At 34.6% G+C, this 20,543-nt stretch overlaps 1 protein-coding gene across 1 annotated transcript; it reads right to left on the bottom strand.

Moving 5' to 3' along the window:
* Nucleotides 1–4,479: 4,479 nt before the first annotated feature.
* Nucleotides 4,480–5,301, bottom strand: LOC113508727. Its single transcript, XM_026891811.1, has one exon. It carries the CDS (start codon nucleotides 5,299–5,301, stop codon nucleotides 4,480–4,482), a length of 822 nt encoding a protein of 273 aa, XP_026747612.1.
* Nucleotides 5,302–20,543: the final 15,242 nt, after the last annotated feature.

Below are 20,543 nucleotides of genomic sequence, written 5' to 3'. Positions count from 1 at the left end.
TTGAAGGTAAATAAGCTGGTAACCTTAAAGCTAATTCTTGAGGAGCATAAAAAAGAAGACGATTGGTATTGTCAATGAGAGGAAACTTCAGTGTAGTGTAATCAGGTAGCCTGCAACTATTCCTGTTACCACGCTTTTAGTGCAGGAGAAAAACCCAAAACCAAAACCACACGACAAATTAATTTTAAACGGTAAGTAGAAAAATTTGGACCTAAAAAATAAACCGCAGTCGACTCAATAGCTCCTTTGATGGACAAAAAACGAAATTTTATTAAGTTTTTCGTGTACGTCAGAAAAAGTTATCTAACTGTCAGCTAAATAAAGTTTAAAATTTTCGTTTGCTAACTACTTTTCCAAGAACTGTAGTTCATTCACCATTTACTTTTGAACCGTTTGCGAATAAATTGTCAGAGTGCGCTCGCGCATTTTAAGATTTGCTTTTTTTTCTGCCACTTCGTTCTCGGAAGAAATGTATTTCGGGCGTTTTTGTTGTTTACGGAACTTATTAAATGAGGTTTTATTTCAGTTTTTGCTGTTGTTACTTGAACAAAGAGTAGTTAGTTGATATTGCTGGCTAACGACAATTGATTTATAAGTTGTTGGTAAATTTTATATTCTCCTCCTAAATTCCTGTTTATTGGTAATAACGCGACACAGGAAAACACGTGTGTGGCCTGGCTGGCTGGCCCCAAATGAAACGGAGCAAGCGCAGGAAGAAATACAAGCCCTAAATTGGTGTATAGTGCAGTTCATCTACGGTTAATTAATAAGGTCATTTTGTTTTCTTCTAAATAAATCTTGTAATATAAACCACTGCTTAACCTTATTCTTTGATCTAAGCGTAATGAGTGTCAACTTTCTATTTCAATATGAACTAATAAAGTCTTAAGCAACAAACAACTAGCCACAAAAATCCCATAAGGTGTTATCATGATACTTTCTTGCCAATTTGCCACAGACATGGCATGTCACAGCAACATTAATGCATACCAAGAGTAATTATGCTAATATGAACCACGGTACACATGCTAATTTTAAATGCGATTCGACTCAGGCAAGGCGTGATGCGTTGTATCAGCTTGGGTGGCGACAATATACCTAGACTTTTACTATCCAGTTTAATAACTATAATTACGGGCTTATAAGCCATTATTACAATAGTGTTAATGATGAATACGTCTGGTTTTATTATTATTTTATTTATTTATTTATTTATTAAACTGTTTACAATATAGTTATTTGTTTTGTATAAACCCCACAAAACTGTTTGCACAGTTTGTCTGTGGGCGTAATGAATTACTCTTATTAATTAACAATTTTACAATTAAACTTATTCTAGATAGTAACTAAGATAATAACAATATATATATTTTTAATATAATATATTCAGACTTTATCCTTTGACAAACATGTAGGCAACGAAAGGTCGTTACTCACATGCCTGCCAATAGGTAAGTCTTTAGAGTTCTGCAAAAAGCTTTTTTATTATTATTATTTCGTATACTGGTGGGCAGGCTGTTGACAAGGTACGGTATCCTTTTACTGAGTGTTCTGTCCCCATAGTAATTATTTACTCTGGGGACTTCATATTTACCTGCACAGGCTGCCCTAGTCTTATGGGAATGATTCAATATTGAGTAACTCTCCCAACTGCCGTGACTATTTGTAAGGATTTGGTATTTGTGCTTTAAACTAGCAGGGAGAATTTTACATATTTTAAACAGCTTGTAGTAATTATCTTTACATTTTATTTTTGTTTTTTTGTCTACTAATAATTTAAGGAATCTAATTTGTATTGTTTCTAATTTTTGAATATATGATTTGAAAGTCAGGCCATAGCAGTCAATAGAGTAACTCAATATTGAATCTACGAGTGACAAGTAAAGTAGTTTAAGGGTACTAGTAGGAAATTTAAAACTTAAGTGATAAAATTTACCTAATAATATTCTAAGTTTATCACATAAATAATCTATATGGCACGACCATGAAAAGTTTTCATCGACTTTCATTCCGAGGTAGGTTACACATCTTTCTCTTTCTATAGGTTTACATTTACAATTTAATGAATTATTGTGAAAACAATCGAAACTATGAGCAAACAATGAGGGAACTATGTCAGGTGTATTATAATATGGTGAGTGTATGATTAGAAGTTTAGTTTTATCTGAATTTAAGATTATGCCATTGTCGTGGGACCATTTTACAACCGCGTCTACGTCATCCTGTACGAGGCGGCACACTTCACCGAGATCTTGTCCCGCGCGGAGTGCGCACAGGTCATCCGCGAACATGTAGGCGGAGCAGTGGCGTATCACCCCACACAGGCCGTTAGCGTGCATGAGGTAGCACACCGGTCCGCAGCCGGAGCCCTGCGGCACTCCGCACGTGACTTCCCTCGCGTCTCCGTGTGCCGCGCCCACCTTCACGCTGTAGCTGCGGCCAGTCAGATAGTCGCGGAACCATTCTTTCAGTGGCTGTCCTATTCCGCATTCTTCTATTGCGTTAATTAGCATATTTTTTTCTAAGGTATCGAATGCTTTTTTAAAATCAAAAAATACTGCGACTACAAACATTTTTCTATCTAAATAATTATTAATTTCATTACAGAATCTTGACAATAGTGTGTTAGTGCTTTTACTTTTTTGGAACCCATGCTGACATTCGTTAATTATTTTATTTTTCTGAAGATACTCGCCTACTTGTTTTATTATACATTTTTCTATTATTTTATCAATGCTTGATAATATTGAAATGGGTCTATAATTTGTAAATAACTTACGATCACCCTTTTTATAAATAGGGCGTACTACGGACTCTTTTAACTTATTTGGAAATTTATATTTGCTAACACTTAAATTAATCAAGTTGGCCAGCACTGGGCTTACCTTATTTACTATAAACTTAAGATCTGACATGCGCACGAGATCGCTACCGGGTGATTTGTTCGTATTCATTTCCATTATAACTTTTTTTACCTCTCGATCATTAACCGGTTGCCATCTCATACACACATCCGTCTTATTTACATATGTATTACGATCTATCCATTTTTCATTACATACATGTTTTATTTCTTCAATTTCTGTTGCAAATGTCGACGAAAATTTATTACAGATATCTGTTTCACTGCCTTGATCTTTAATATTGTTTAATATTGCACTGTCTAACGATTGCTTATTGTTCCCCATCATTACATTTATCCTATCCCATAGTTTTTTAATATTTTTATTACAATTCAATATACTTTGTTTATCGTGTTCATTTCTACATTTTGTTATTATTTTATTACACTTATTTCTATATTTGGTATATTCTAGTCGTTTAATCATATTCTTTGGTTCATTTCTCCAAACGGTAAAAAGTCTATCTCTCTCTGATAATAATTTCTTATGGTTATCTGTTATCCATGTTTTATTATTTCTACTACCTTTACAAATTGGTTTATTTATGTAACAATCTTTATATATCTTATCAAAAATCTGTCGAAAGGATTCATAAAGTTTAGTAGGACACTCAATAGTTAGTAACTCGTCAAAATTAATATCTAATAATTTGTCGCGCACAGCGCGGTTGTCAAGGACACGCCGGGTTACCGGCGCACGCGCGCGCGCGTTCGGCTCGCTGTCTTGACCTTCAAACGGTGTGCGTTTCCATTCTACCGAGATTGAAACCGGATAGTGATCCGATATTTTATTTCGTATGATAGCCGATTTAATATACGATGTTGGTGCGCGTACATATATGTGGTCAAGACATGATTCTACTATATTTCCCATTAATATTTCACTGCGAGTAACTTTATCTATACATTTTACTAACCCGTATTCGGCTAATAAATTCTCATAACATATTACGTGTCTATCTAATTGTTTAAGTAAGTTTATATTTATGTCACCGCAAAATAAGACTTTATTGTTACTTGGCAAAGATTCTAACAAAATACGTAACTCATCTATAAATTGTAATATTTTATCTTGTTTATTAATTCGAGGTGGTCTATAAATTGATATTAAGTATATGATTTCGTTATTAATTTTGAGTGTTATGGAAACGCACTCCGCCGATTGCATTGCCGTCCGCGTTGACTCGCAGGCCTGCGCCGCGAGCCCCTCCCGCGCGTACACCAGTACCCCACCCCCGCTTCGCCCCGCGCGAACCAAACTATTTATTGTGTAACCGTCAATTTTATATAAATTTAAAAATTCGAAGTTTATATTTGGCTCAGTAATAACAATTATATCTATTTTTCGTTGTTGTTTATGTAATGTAACTAATAACTCATTGAAATACTTTTTTATGGATCTTATGTTTATATGAATTAAACAGAAGTTGTTACTGTTAAATGAAGATGTCCAAGAGCTTAGATCATCAAAATATTCGTTGCTAATCACACTATTTGTTATTGATTCTATGTTATCAAGAGGCGGGAATGTTTATGCTTATGTTTAACTAATTGAATAACACTTTTAACTTACTAATTTACACTATATTGTCTTTCTTGGTTAATTCGCGAATATCTTCTTCAGATCTAATCCACACTGATTTGTCTCCTTCTGCCTTCTTAACCAGTATCTTGCCATTGACGACCCAGATATACTTGTATACAGCTTTAAGTTGAGTCTTGGTATTCCATAACAACATCCGAGTGGTTTTTGTGAGATCTTCGTTTATGTATATTTTATGCTTTTGTGATCCTCCGGTAATTATACTACTATTTAATTCTATCAGTTTATTGCGTTTAGCAAGCCACAAGTTACGAGTGGCGGCGGCGCCTCCGGTGTTCTTAAAGCCAACTACAATAGGGGCCGGCCTGTTGGACTGTTTACGCTGGTGTCGACGACTCGCCCACTCGATATTCTCGCTGCTGACCTCCAGGGTATCTGCTAGTTTTTTCACAACCTCGTTAATGTTTTCGTCGGGGAGCTGCTCCAGTCCAACTATTTCAATATTGAGTTTACGTGACGCCTGCTCAAATTCTAGCATTTTTTGTTCAAGCGCCATGTTGCATTTTTCTAAATACACGCACTTGTTGTTTATACTTATAAATGACTTATCGAGGCTATTTATTTTCTTTTTATCTTCTTCTTGTTGCGCCAATAACGAGTCATACTTTTCTGATAGAAGGGCCATGCTAGCTGTTATTGCATTTAATTGCTTTTTTAAGCTCGGAATTGCGTTCACTTTATTTTGAATGTCCTTGAGAATTTTTTCGATCTCCTGCCCCTCAGAATCTTGCTCATCACCTTCCGATTCTTCTTCTTCACAATTATTGCAGTAGAGCCTTGTTCTACCTGCTTTCATGTCTGCAGTCAGGCCCCTAACACAAGATCGATGAAATGTCCCTTGACAAGTCCCTTGGCACACGAAATGTGAACCATTTTTCGCCAAAATCTTTTTACATTTTATGCACTGCATATTGCCGCGTACACGCGTACGACGCACACAATGACACTTTAAACACGCGCCCGCGCTGCACGACGCACCTGCGCTAACTGTGGCGCAGTCGGTAGGATGGATAATTGATGAATAATTGATGGATAATTGATGGATGGTTAATCGTCGACAAATTTATTGTTTCGAAGAAAATTTGTAAGATGTGAATGAGATTCAAAATTATGTAATACCGCATACTGGAATCAGCTGTGCGAAATTTTTCGGACTGAAGTTGGCAGGTGGAAGCTTAACCAAAATAATTGATTGATATTGGTGTACTCACGCGTATTATTAAACTATCGGGAACAATTGACTAGTCTCAAAGTTGGACTCGCGATCGCAAGAGTGAGCTGATTAAAAGTTAGGGTTGGGTCTTAAAAAAGTTAAAAGTTAAGCTTAAATTAGTCGAGCGATTTCGATAATCACGCTTGAGTAAACCTTTATCAAAAACATATTATGAATCCACCTTACAATATTATAAAACATAAAGGTGGCAGAATATTGTCAAAATACTCTTGCGAAAAGTGTTGTTCAGAACTGCAATGCTTGGTGCGTTGTAGTTATAGCTGTTGCTCTACTAATAAACTAATCTGTAACGTGATTGTACCACATATAAATCACGTTACAGTCAGTTCTGACATGTCCAAAATCGCACCTTTGCACCACAGGAACCATAGGAAAAGTTTATTCAAAAACAGGAATTTGATCCCATACAAAGAGCATTTTATGCCTAAATGATTGAACAGATAAAGTTTTTTTTGTAACTTTATTTGATTTTGAGAAAGCAGTACAGAGTTACACACAACAGCTGAATGTAGTACAAATAAAAAGCTGGGATATTTAAACACGTTACATAATAACTACACCTTTGTTCCGCGGTGGAACAATTACAGACCGGTGTTATATTATTTCATTTTATTTTAATGGAGTATTATTACACGGGAATCCCATGTAATACTATAGCAATTATTTTTATAACATAACAAAATACCGTGAGTCCTAATTACCTGTAAATGAAGATAAGTAAACGATTATTTTAATGTCTATCGATGCTATCTCACAACTAATAGTATTTAATAAAATGGTAACTGTTAACGAATGAAATTGATGTAGGTAAGGTTCCTTTATAATTGCATAAGGGCTTTAAAATTATAGTAAAAAGGTTACGATTTCAGAATACCCGGTATCAATAGCAATCATTATGACTTTTATAGTAAGTATGTGTAGTTAAATGAATCTGACTTCAAACAAGGGTGAATACTACCAACACTTTTTGTGTTGTCTTTCATAAGTTTCATATGAGGTTTTAGTTCAAAGGACCGGTTTTCTAGCAGAAACGTTCTTAATGTTATTGTAATAAAAATGGCTAATTTTCTTTTTTATCAAAGATTATTTATTTTTACGTGAATAAAGGCCTCAACAACAATATAGAACAAAATGATTACTTGAGTTAGTTGTAAACATGTAACCTATACCAATGTAAACGGAATTTATAGTGGGAGACAACATTAATTTTAATAGAATGCTGGCTTGTAAGAAGCTAAGCTACAGAAGACATAATTAATATTGATATTTCACAATTCAGCCTATTGAGGTCCACTAGACGTAAGCCCCCCTCAACCCCGGTCCTTCCGCAGTCCGAGATAGCTACCCGTTTTTATTTCATATAGGAAATATTAAACATGTACATTATGCATGAAATGTATTATAAATAATACTTGCACTCAACACACAAGACCTCAAAAATTTACATGACAACAAAAATATGAGCGCATAAATCTAAATATCAAAGTTGTTGTAAGACGTAAGGTCGGGAAGTGGGTGTGCGCGCTCACGACGCCGGTAGTCCGGGTGAAAGGACCAAAGTTCAGCTACCGCCGTGATTATCGTATCAACGCAATATAAGCTGTGTTATGAGATAGTGTAAGTGCTAACGGCTGACTTGAGGAACTTATATTAGTGTGATTATACACTGGTTTGAGCGCGGTTTAGAGGCTGGATTTGTATGAGCAAGCAAAACTTATAGATGTTTTGTGTAAGAGTATTTTTCTAGCTTGTGTGAGGATAATTCAAAACTATAGCCTTTAGCAGATTTAGAGTACTTAGGGAAAGGAGAAAGGTTGGTAGGCAATACGAGATGCAAACCATTTGTCTATTACTATTTTAATGTTTTAAATTTGAACTAATATAGTTTTGAAATATCAAAATCCAAAAACATATTATGGAGATATTTTTCCATTTAAACATTTTTGTTTACTATGCTTGTCTATAATGTTATAAAAAAAAAGCCACAAAGCATCACACAATATCAGATAGAATTGATCACACTACTACAATCTTCATACTTCTTGGTAACCAGTTCGACTCGAAAGACCACAATGTATCAGGTATGCCTTTAAATATAATTTCATTTTACATTATCTAGATCATTTCTATTTTATTGAGTCAAGTCGAGTTGTGGGCGTGTTAGCTCACGGAGCCTGGCCGGTAGTCCGGGCAAAAGGACAAAGTTCAGCCACTACCGCGATTATCATATCGACATGATTTTCTAGTGTATTTAATGTTTAATATAGAAAATGGAGTAAACTGAACTACTTACTACAATTTTATCTTTATCTTCAACTGCCGTTGGAAGTTGTCAGTGAAATTATCCTGGAATATACGTGAAGGTACATACTGTAATTAAGTCACGTATTAATCAGAAATTCTAAGAACAAGACGAACTAATACTATAAGAAATAAATAGTTAATTTCTTTAAAGTTTAAATGTATATAATCTAGATTCTAACTATGAATATAATTCTAGACTAGACTGTCCTAACAAGTTATTTTTTGTCTTACTTCATGAAAAAAAAACGAATATTGACTTACGTTACACAGATAACACGTTATCCGACTCTAGAACATTGCAGTCCGCATATAAAATAGATGGTATTTTGTCTAACCGATTAAGAAATATACACCCTGTTATTAAACAGTATTGAAACAAGACTTTCAGATCATTAGACCGATAAAACACGGGTCATCGTCAGTTAATAAGTAATTTGACATTTCTTATACCACATAATTACAACAATTTCAATATCTTAAATCAATACTTAATGACTAACAAAACATTTCTGCAGGCGCCATATTGGTTTTTTTATATCACCTGTCAAGTATCTATCGATCTCTAGAATAACGAAGTTGTCAAGTGCAAGTCACGAGTGTTGAGGTGGATTCCGTATGAAAGAGTCTTTACAAAATGTATCTATAGTTAATTGAGATTTACGCTAAATCCCATGAGAGTTTCAGAAGTTTGGTTATTATAATTAACTATCGAACTAAATTAAACACGAAATAAATCCTGAAAGTCCTGAAATAAAGCCTCAATGATTTTGATGACACTTAAACTGTTCTTCATCGCAAAAAAGAGAGATTGCTTTATTTATTCACTATGTCCGTTATTATTTTCATTATTACCTACTTGTAGAATAAAAAAAGAATAAATACAGATACAAAAAATAACGAAGAATTTAAAAAAAGCTTACCAATTTAAAAACTGAACGCTAAAACAGAGTACGTGCCTTATTTAAACAGGATCTCACTTCGAGATTATGAAAACATGGTTCTGTCCACAACGCGTCAGTAACACGTAGTTTGTTACAAAATAATTTACACTATAGGTACTTTATATTGCAAAATGCTAATTATTCCGTCACGAGTGCAAATGTAGCGGCTTTTTAGAAGTCTAGTTTGTGACAAGCTTGTCAGATATGATGAATATAACGGTGGCCATGATGATTATCGTTTTCTAAATGCGGCCTGAATATTGATACTGTACTGAATGGATATAGACGTGAATGCTTTGGTAATATCTGTATTAGTTTCTTAATGTATCTTGGATGCAATGGTTAGGCATTGGCTTGAATTAATCTTATCGGCGAATCTTTGTCTAGGTTCATTAAATTAAAACTTTTTTTTAATGTCCTTTACTTTTTTCCATAAAGTTATGAACAAAACTGCTTACAAGAAGTATCGAATTGCTTATCGAAATGTTAGGAATATCATTATTACATGCAGCTGCGAAAAACGGATGTTCAATGTTCATGAATCAGTTGTCCATGTTGTTGTAATTGTTTATCCATCCCTAGGTACCTACTTGATTTACGAGACACATGTAAATACGAAGGCACGTTTGGCTCCAACACCTTTGCCTCAACAATGTTTAATAATTATTTATTAGATGCTAGAAGTAATAAGTCACTATAAACATGCCTTCCTTTGAATAAGCAATTAGTCGTTTTCTGAAAAATGTTTATAGCCTCGCTAATGACACATTTATTGTTGCTTAGTTCAAGTAATAACGCCAGCTGATAATTTTATAATATAGTCTGGTTTCCTAAGGCACATAACGGACATGTAGAAAAAGACTCAAAATATATAATATAGGTACCACTCTGGCACCGCACACATCACTAAGGTGCCCAATTAAAGAAACCGGCCAAAACTAATTAAAAAATTACCAACATACGAACAAATTAAAAGATAAAATTAACGAAGCAACGTCTTCATGCTCTTAGCATTCGTTTTCGTATCAATCCACAGTAATTTTTAAAAACACCTAATTAACAGAACGTTTAATTCAATAATTCCAGAAAAATGTTTTAAAAAATGGCTAACTTACGTCTTCTTCATAGCAATGTTGCGTAAAGGTCGAAGCGATTTGTAATGGCGAACATTCACGAGCATCTTGCCGCGGCCGGTATTAAATCGTAACAATTTACAATATTAATAGGTTATTTTGTACGTATATAGTTCGCAATAAATAGCAGTTTTGTGCTCCCGCGACTAGATTAATCGTTGTTTTGAATCGGCGGATCGGGAGCCCGCGGGATTGTTAGCACTTTTGTAATATTGGTAAAGTAGCTGAGATCTGTTCGATTTTTAAAAGGTTCGAGAATGTACTACATTTTTGGACGTATGAAGTATTTAAGTACAAAGTTCACATTTTTTTAAACTACTTTTCATATAAAAATGATGCAGGATTCTTTTTTCTAAGTTTTTGTAAAACTCTGTAAAAAACGCACCACATTTTTAAAACTTTTCAATTGTATTCTAATTACGCACAAATACTAATTACATGTACCTACACGTTGTACAGTATAACAGTATACACGAGTACGGAGATTTTAAATGATATTACCGTTCCATACAAATTAGGACATAAATATACTTTCTAGAACATTTACCTTCAGCACATAGATTCCTGAACAAATGAACCAGATGAACACACAACCAATGTTCATAATCTTACAAACGAACCTTCATAACATTTGAAGCCACTTTATCAATGCTTTATTCGAAACATAAAAGCAAATGAAACCAATACCGAAGCATTAAACAGGTCCATAATAATAAGTGTTCACAATTAGACCGGCTAATTACAAGACCGTGTATTTTAATAGCGAGAGCAAAAATCAGTGGTTACGCTGGTTCGTGAGCCTGTAGCTGCGAGGGCTAAATGAAATTATTTCGCCACTATCCACCATCTTCATTTCGCGGTATCACGCTAGGGCTGTACGTTGTTCCTGTTGTACCTGGAGTGCACAGTGTACTTGGCGTACGTCGTCTACAAAGTATTCCTATTAATGTCGTTCGGAATTTATTAAGTTTTAATGTTGATCTGGGTCGGTCTCTTTATCGGTCTCCTTATCGGGTTGATCTCTTTTAGTGTTGAGATTGTTTGAATTTGATCAATACATGCAAAGTCTTGCCTTTCAATGTGGGATTTGATTCTGATGACTGTCCAAAAAGAGTATTGTTTCAGTCAAAAGAACTTAAAAAATCCTTCATTTTAAGACTTGCATTTCGAAACTGTCGGTAACTTAATGAAATAGAGCCATCAAACATAGTTGCGATTACCTCAAAACAAATAACAATTCATACTCATAAAATGAAGTCTAAAAACAGCAATACAATTTTCTCAGGCTCCGAGCCCTCGCTTCGACCGCTAAAACGCAATCTATTGCTCTCATAAACAATAAAAGTAAAAAGTCTGCGCGAACCCTGCGCGTGCGCACCTCAATTTGTTGCCCGATCATATTGAGATCTCTTTATATCAGCAGAACGCCTGCCCAGCTAAATTGAACTAACTGTACAATACGACCGGATCATTGTAAATATTTGTGTTCAGTTAAAAATAGATTGTACTCAGCGGTTGATAGATTGGAAGCAGTTGTCTTAATAGCTTAGGTCTTCTTCTTGGTCTTGGGGTACAATTTCAGAAATTAAATAGTAGCGCTGAAATAAACGAAAGGCTTTATGAAATCGATTACGATGTATGGTAGAACTTATATCATGAAGGAAAACGTGTTAGAGGAACAATAACACCTACATGCTCATATTAATTTTAATAACTTCAAGTTAACAAGATCCAAGTATGGGCATTTACTTGTCAATATTAAAATTCATATAATCAGCGCCATATTACTTCTGTAAAGTGATTGAAAAACAAAAGATGGTGTAAATGAGGTATAAAAAGATATAGAAACCAAGGATGGTCCGGAACAGAGCCGTCACACGCGGCAGCATATTCCATTAAAAGCCAGATTTTCTTCGACTCACCGCTTTCCGTACATGTCGTATTCGTCTGGCCACGTATCGTAAACGTTCCTACCAGGTAGGCGGCACCCGCACTATGCTTACATATGTAATAGTTTCACGTAAACACGCCTCCCTGATCCAAACGATTTCACAACGATAGAAACTATACCTAATTGTATTAGATTAGTCAGATTAACGAGATTTTTCTTTAAAATATGTGAGAAAGTTACAATACCGACGTTTAAAGCAATCATGCGGTAACTGAAAATTGGAATTAAATACTGGCTGAATGCGACTTGAATTTCAAATTGCAGTTTTTGCTCCAACTGGCGTGTTTTTGTGATATCTTCATTATTATTTATGTTTGGTTCGCTCACGCATTTTCGGGAACGCCCGACTGGTGGCGGTCTCCTTAATGATGAGTTAGTCGATATGGTGAGTCGATCGTCAAGCTTTTCAGTAGTCAGGTGTACGGGAAAAGTGCGGGTTCCTAAACGTTTACTAATACGAGTACGTACTTACTATGAAGTGAAGCCTTCCGCGGGGTAAAGAATTCGGGTAAGCGTAATATTACTTAACCAAAATTAGTAAGTTATTATTTTCTTTATCTTGACAAATATTTGAACAGCGATGTGAAGAAAAGAGTTTATTATTTATGTCCAGAAAAAATAAATTAAATGCTTATTCGGTAAAAGTAATAATACCTACGTATCTTGCTTCCAATAACTAGGGGTTAAAACATAACCGCCAGTGGCCAAAAAAGATGGGGCGCGATAAATTTGTTCATCCCTATAAAGTAAACGGGTTTGCAATTTCACCTGATATTTATAAAAAATATGCCTTTGCCCTGATAAAATAAAAATATTGACACTAAACAAATGTATTTTAAAAAGTTCTTAATTGATAGGTATAGTCATAGACATAATTTGTTCGGAGGCCTTACTTCAACAAACGACATCAAAAATTTAATTCCAAAGAAATATCCCCACAAATTAAACCGTCCCTTAAAACCAGACGCAATTAACCCAGATCGAAATTAAAAATAACCTAAGACTCGTGCATAATCCGTACGAAAGGACCAATCTAACACACCATTTAAAGATAAAAGATATAACCTGATGGTGTTTGCAGCCTCGTTAGTCCAAATGGGGGTTTGTCACGAAGAACCTTAGCCAAATTTATGATTGCAGTGCAGCATGTCCAGATGTGGTCGCCAGATTGTTGGTCCTTGTTGCAATCAACTGTGTGATCTGCCTTGCCTATTAGACGCGTATGTTAGCTTTTTAGACTACGACTTATTGATATTGAAATGTCTTTTAACTTAATCTGGGGTTTTGTTTTCTTGGCTTGTCGTGTTACGTGTGTTTTCTTGTGCTAAGTGGCTGTGTATTTGAAAATGTTGTTTTGTTTTATAATTAAGTAAATATCAATTGGTAATACGCTTACTGCGCTGGCTGGTTCCATGCGGCCCAGAATAGAGAGTCGTGGAAGGATTTGGGGGAGGCCTTTGCCCAGCAGTGGGACACAGTGGGCTAGAGAAAAAAAAATCAATTGTGAGTGATTTCAGGCGGATAGAACTATTTTAGTGCAGGGCGACTCTTTTTTTTAATTTAAACTGCTTCTGTTGAGTTTTATGTGCAATATTGATGAAACCTAATGCGTAGTGTAAAATATAAATTAAGATTTTAAATCAATTAAAAACTCACCGAAATATAAAGCTACGGCAACCAACGCTCTACGTTCCGTTTTCTGTAGATTATTGAAGCAACTTATCAGCCGCGTAACTTATTACTGAAGTAAACTTAAAGCTGTAAGTAATTGTAACTTAGATAAACTTAACTACAGTGAAGGTAACCCTTTATAACTATAATATAACTGCTCCCTAAACTCAATACAATAACTTTACATTATTTTTGCACATGGCATCAATTAAAACTAACATCTCGTTTTTATCTTTTTTTAGACATTTCTACATTGTCTATGGGTAGGTTCTAGTTTTGTTGGACAATTGACGGAAGCGGAAGGGCTTCCCGACAAGTTTAAGACTAATTGCCTAGTTATAAACAATGTTAGCGATACAGGAAGAAGTAAAGGTTATACTATAAAATAAATAGGACATTATAAATGAACTTAATGATTCCCTCACAGTTGTAACTTGTTTAGACACTGTTTATAGAGCTGGGCGGCTGGCTTATTAATGTTCTGAAATGTGACCAATAGAGGAATATGTATGAGGACGCAACATTAACTAATCTATTTTAATTTTTACAAGAGCGCCACTTTTCTCAGCGTCCTCCGAATAATGTCACCCCAATAAGGAGAATTTTTATTAAATTTCATTTCGATTATTCATTTTGTTTATAGAAAATGGCTTTTAATATTTTGCCCCACCAACCATGATATAGCTTTTTAATAAAATAGATCAAACAATTCTAAAACTTCTATTAAACGGGTAATAGAAACACCGAATTATGTTTCCAATAAACCAATAGAAAAGCTGTCTGTAGCATTACCAAAAGGCTCGAATACACTTTAAAAGATATAAAGTAGAGTACCTCTACCTTCACACCAACATATTAGCTGACACTTACCGAGAACCCATAAAATTAATTCTTAAACTGTTGGCAAATAACTCGTGGCTTACTCGCCTCCATATTTTTAAGGGTAAATACATGGTAAAGACCGAAGTGCTTCGCCTAATAGCAAATAGTGCCAGTAACTCAGCCGTCAAAGTAAACGGCTTACCTAATGGCGCCAGCGCAGCACAAACGATTGTTAACCATTCGATTTATGAATCCCGAGTATTGATTGGACGAAATTATTTTTGACGTGCCATTATTGGCTGGTTGGAATGTTTTTTGAAATTGACTTAGATGATGTTTATTTGTTTTGATTATTGGTTAGGACTTGTTGAGATAGGTCGGTTGGTGAATAGCTTTGGGTGGTATACAGTGGTGAGGATGTAACATGCATTATTTAAAAGACGAAATATTTATTCGTACTTACATATCGTTTGCTGGTTATGACATTTTGAATATAGTGGAATGGCTACTATTAAAATCCTAAGTGTATGTTATAATGAAATATTGGAAATGTGTAGTTTTAATGCTAGGAATTATTTTACATAACGTTTCTTTTATATTCAAATTTTATGATTTTTTGTTTTATTTTCAGATAACTGCAGCAAAACACCGACTGATACCGGTGAGCCTATTTCTAGTTTCTGTAATTTTGACAACACCTTCGCAAGCTTCACAAATCTTGGCTTATTGATAAAATAGTTACCTAGTCTGTTTAGTTTAGTCAAGAATATGACAAGGCGCAATTATTTTCAAAACTATGAATAAGTTTTAATGTCTAAAGGCTCATGCTACTTAATATCCTTAACATTTAAAGGTAATTGAGAACAATTATTGGTTTCTTACACTCGTAAAACATTTTCGTAATTTTTAAAATAGCGCGTCATTTTTAACACCTCGTTAATTTGATTTATTACAACAATGAGCACTGAAACTGCAAACAAAGAATTTACTTAACTACTTAAGCCACAAAAAAATCAAACCAAAAATGTTTAAGCAGTTATTTACCAATTAAAATTCATTTTTGATTCCCAACCGCTTCTTTTAATTTCATTTTTTCATTGCATTATATTTTCACACTTCACACGAATGAGAAATAACTGAAATACTTACATTAAAAATTAAATATGGAACACAAAACCAACATTTTGTGCCAAAAACGTTCCCATCATAAGCTTACATGTATCGCAGCAATTATTAAGATTAATTAAGGTGACAGCTTAAAGTACAGGCACTCAACAAAAGCTAAAAATGACAATCTGTCCGTATAATAATAAAAAGAAAAATACTACCAAATATTTTTATGGCATCTTTAGCAGCAGATGTCGAAATAAATGGTGCGGTTTCTTAAATTGCTGTGACATAATCTGTATGGTCTGGCTGTTTGTGTACCGAATGGCAAATACCTGTGCCTGTGCTTTATTTTTAATTACGTTTTGTCTGTGGTACGTAATTTTTTGATGTTAGCTGTGCGTAGTTGTTACATCTGAAATTGTGTTTTCTTATTTGTTACCTGCTATACCCGCGATATTGTGTTGATGTTGTGCGTATTGATAACGATCTATGCCTACACTGGGCTCCCGTAAAAATTTGTATTTGTGAAAAACAATTGGGATGTGTCTAAGAACTATATAACTAACTCTTTTGTTTATTTTCAAACGTAACTTAATATGGAAAGTTTATGTGTCGGTATTCGTCAGTCGCAAGTACCTAACAAAAAAATAAACTAATTGACGTTTTAAATTTTTAGGTTTTTGGCACTACACAAAGCGAACTCCATTTGTTTGAGATCTTAAAAATGAGTTACCACATTAGTATTTACCTTCTAAAAACTCATTTAAAAAAAGCTGAGGAATATAATATCAATATTTGTTACTTTACCACCCATAGTTAATACATGTAGGTAACATAACTAGATATTAATATCTAGTAAACTTATAACAAGTAATTAATATGCGCAGAGCAATACGCGATGCATGCGTACATACGTTTTTATACTCACAAACTTGCTTTGACTGTTATAAATTATACTTTTTAGATGGTTTAGTAAGACTTGTGTGGAACCAAACAACATTATTGAGATGCTTAGGTAGCGTTGTGTTAACCCCTATTTGTTATACAGGTGCATAATAAAGTTATGTCTGACAAATAAGTGCTAGAAATATTGTTGATAAAAACTTGATATAAAAATTATTACTATTAGCTCCTAATATGTTCACTTTGGTATCTAATAGTTCGGTAAAGAGAACAGTTAAGTATTTATTTATTTTTACTTACATAACCCCATAAGCCTTTTTCCTCGTTCGGCTTTTTTAAAATCCTATTAAACTTACGGACGACGTGGATTTCTAGTAGTTTTTAATATTGGTTTACATCCTTTGGTTAATTCTACAACGACATCAAACTCTTATACAATAATAAGTAGAAAGTAATACCACAAGATTGGTGAGTCAAAGGACTAAAGTTCGATCCCATAGCACCAACTTATCGAATACTATGCTTCCGTGTTTTGGAACAGAAATGAAGATCGTTTTCTGTTCATGTCGGATTGCTATCCTTCAGGTTATGAGAGTAAAGGGACAGAAAGCGTACCTGTGTTTGCGGAACACCCATTCACCATCACCTGTCCTGACCACCATCTCGTCTTAAAGTAATTTTATTATGTTTTTGGAAGGGAGACAGTGCAAGCGCAGTGCAGCGTAGAGCTTGATCTCTCTTTCAAACCCGAAATCGTAACTTTATTAACGTAAACTTTAGTACATTTCGACTTGTCGTGGCGCAGCTAAGTGCTATTTTACGACTCTAGCCACCGCCCTGGCTGAAATAAGACAGGCCATATTTTGGATAATACAGGTCTGTAGCTACGGTCACCCAACTTAAAAAAAACTTAGTTTTTAACATCTTTAAAATTATCCTCTTCTTGCCAGTCTTGCAACATCGTACAGTAGCGTCCCGCGGTTATTATCCGCGCAGTTTTATTTTTTTTTATTATAGTAATTGGTGTAAAGTTCACGACATATCTGGCCATTGTAGTCCGCTGCCCTTTCACTTGCCGCAATCTGACATTTAAAGTTTATACGAAATTAACGTTTCTGATACAACTGGCTGTAATTGTAGAAAGACTTTCAAAGAGTATTGCCCTTTAGTATTGTTAAGTAAGGTTTAATGGTATTTAAAAGTAAATAAAATCTTTTATTGCATACCAGCGTTATTGGTTGAAAGAAAAATAAGTTAAAATATAAAATTCGATGAGTTTTGAAACATGTTTGCAGAGGGAAGTCATTAAAAAACCTAATTTCTTTTATTAAATAATTGCTTTCTCTGAAACTGTTTTCCGCGTGAATTTCGGTTATAAACATTACACTCCTTTGAAAAAGTAAGTAGTGACTTTTATATATATATTATTTTTCCGCCTCTTTACAGAGTGAAGTGTAACAGTGCAATAAGTGTCACAAAATATTTTCTTTTAAATACCCCTATAATTCAAGCAGTTTCAAATTCAGCCACTCTACAATTAAAAAGCCCTAACTCGGGTTAACCTCCTTGAACTTTCCTTATCTCATAAACCAAAATACTTGACTTCAAAGTCGGTTAACGCTAAACACTAAAATATAGGCTTTAAATCAATCCGATGAACGACTAACATTTCGAGATACTACGCAAACTAAAATACTATCAGTAAAGTAATTAATTTTGTTTATCTGACCACGAGAAATAGCTGGCTCTAGTTATAATTTAGTGTTGGCTATTGAGACTACCCGGGTCCTTTTGTTGCAAAATGTTTTGAGAATAGGGTTTTGTTGAAGTTATTTTAGGTACAGAACTTGTTTTTGGTCTTTTGGATTGATGATTTCAAATGTTTTACGGGATATGTAGCTAAGGGGTACTTAAAAATAAATGCCCAATTTTTTTCCGATATAAAATATTTCTGTTTTGTGTGTCTGATCTACTTGGACCAAAATAGCGTTAGCTATACACATGCTCTGCGAGACTCCAGAGTTATTGAGTACCTTCTTTACTGGAGGTTTGGGATGTCGTTTTAATCATCGGACTTCGAGATTTTGACCATTTTATTACTGTTGCAAGACAAAAGCCAGGAATTACATTTCTCTCACGTTTAACTACCCCGAATGAGTTACTTATTCTATTTAGGTATCGTGTGTTACTTGAAACGTGCTTATTTTTAATGGGATGTTATTTCTGAAGTATTGCCAGGACAAGTAGACCAGGGACACATCTCAGTATCTAAAGAAAGTTAGGTTTACTGAAGGATAAAATACTGTCTGAAATTAAAATAGTATGCAATGAAATCATTGGAATCCTATATTAAGTTAAAACAATCACCGAATGTTGAGGAAGTCAAATGTTAACCGCACTCGAAACAGTCGCTTAATACCAAGAGAATTAACTATTCAAGATAAGATCATTTAATGTCCAGTTAAGTTTAACTCGCATGTTTAAACTAACCACATGTGAGTGGGACAATAATTAAGAAATAGCAACAATTACAGTTTAATTAGATTTCCTGTCGTAAGCGGTACATACCGACGGCAAGAACTTCGAGTTACGTGTTTTACACAGAAACAACACAAGGATTTATTACTGTTTTTGGACTAAATAATTTATTTTTTAATTTCGAGTAGGCCTTTTTCAAGCACTTTCGAAACGTTAAAAGATAATTATTTGTGTTTTGAGTTTCTTGATCGGAGTCTGGATGTCTTTGTGCATGTGAACTGAATGTTAGTGACCCCAAAGAGATACAAGAATTAAATGGTTTAGTGTTAACTTTTTCCCCATAATTATCTAAATTCCATGCTCTAATTATTATTTTCTACATACTTTAAGTTTGTATATCTTACAATTATAAACTAATATATTTTACCGATTAATAAAATCAACTTCAAAGTTTCCACCAACTCTTACATTTTACCTATAGCACAACTTCCTTCCAATTCCAGACCATCAGCCTCAACTAAACACCATAAATCCATTCCTAAACGCTTTGTTATCATAAAACGTAACATCTAAACTAGTCCCAGATAACCAGTTGCAAATAACTTCAAAAATCTGATAAAACACATTAAAGCGGTTTATATCTTCGATCACTTAATTAAATGGCACTAAATCTGTCATTCGTGGCTTCTCCCGTGCATTATAGAGCTTTCGCCTTTAAACGGCCTTTATCTGTGAACCATTATATCACTAATAGAACCTTGTTTATGTGGAAGGAATGAGCTACGATTGTTGGAGATCGATTGCTTATGATGATAGTGCATGGTAGGGAGGTTGTAGCCAGGGGATTCGAAGGTGGTATTTGAAGTATTTATTTAACTATAAAGCGTTCTAGCATATCTTTTAAAAGCTCTTGATGCTATGCTACTATTGGTCAAACGTATTTGGGCTTGTGATTTAAGAGCTCTCGATTAGTCTACAGTTTTGCTGTTGGTTCCAACTAAAACCACCAAAGAATACATGCGTTTTGTAATAGCACGCATGCATGCACAATAATTTTATTTATAATTGATTTTCAAAGATAACTATAATACAAGATTCACGTAATATAAAAAATCATTGGCCCTGCATACGTTAAAGAATTGGCTCATACTTATCTCTTCCCTGGCACATCCAAGTTTCCAACCTCCTTGGTAGTTACGTGGGCACTGCTCGCGGCCACACTTACCGATCCTACGATATCACCTAATCTAGTTATTCTTACAATCTTTCTCTCGATATGGATCAAAAGGCCTAGCACTATCTCTTAAGCAGGACTGGCACCGTATCGAAAAGGGACAGTGCACTACACGATACAGAACGGCATCTCACTCCCACAAATACACTAGCATATTTGAAGAAATGGTTGCAGTCTCCAAATTGTTCGGAAATCCTATTCCATAAGCTCATTATGGTATAATATAGGCTCTTATAATTTTATGGGGTTCTATGCAT

This window comes from Trichoplusia ni, chromosome 3 (genome assembly GCF_003590095.1).
Source record: "Trichoplusia ni isolate ovarian cell line Hi5 chromosome 3, tn1, whole genome shotgun sequence".
Classification (NCBI taxonomy): domain Eukaryota; kingdom Metazoa; phylum Arthropoda; class Insecta; order Lepidoptera; family Noctuidae; genus Trichoplusia; species Trichoplusia ni.
Note: the sequence above shows the minus strand (reverse complement) of the source record. Positions and strands in the feature narration are given on the sequence as shown.

Coding starts and splice junctions, on each gene's coding strand:
- LOC113508727 (XM_026891811.1), bottom strand. CDS start 5,301: ATGAAAGCAGGTAGAACAAGGCTCTACTGCAATAATTGTGAAGAAGAA.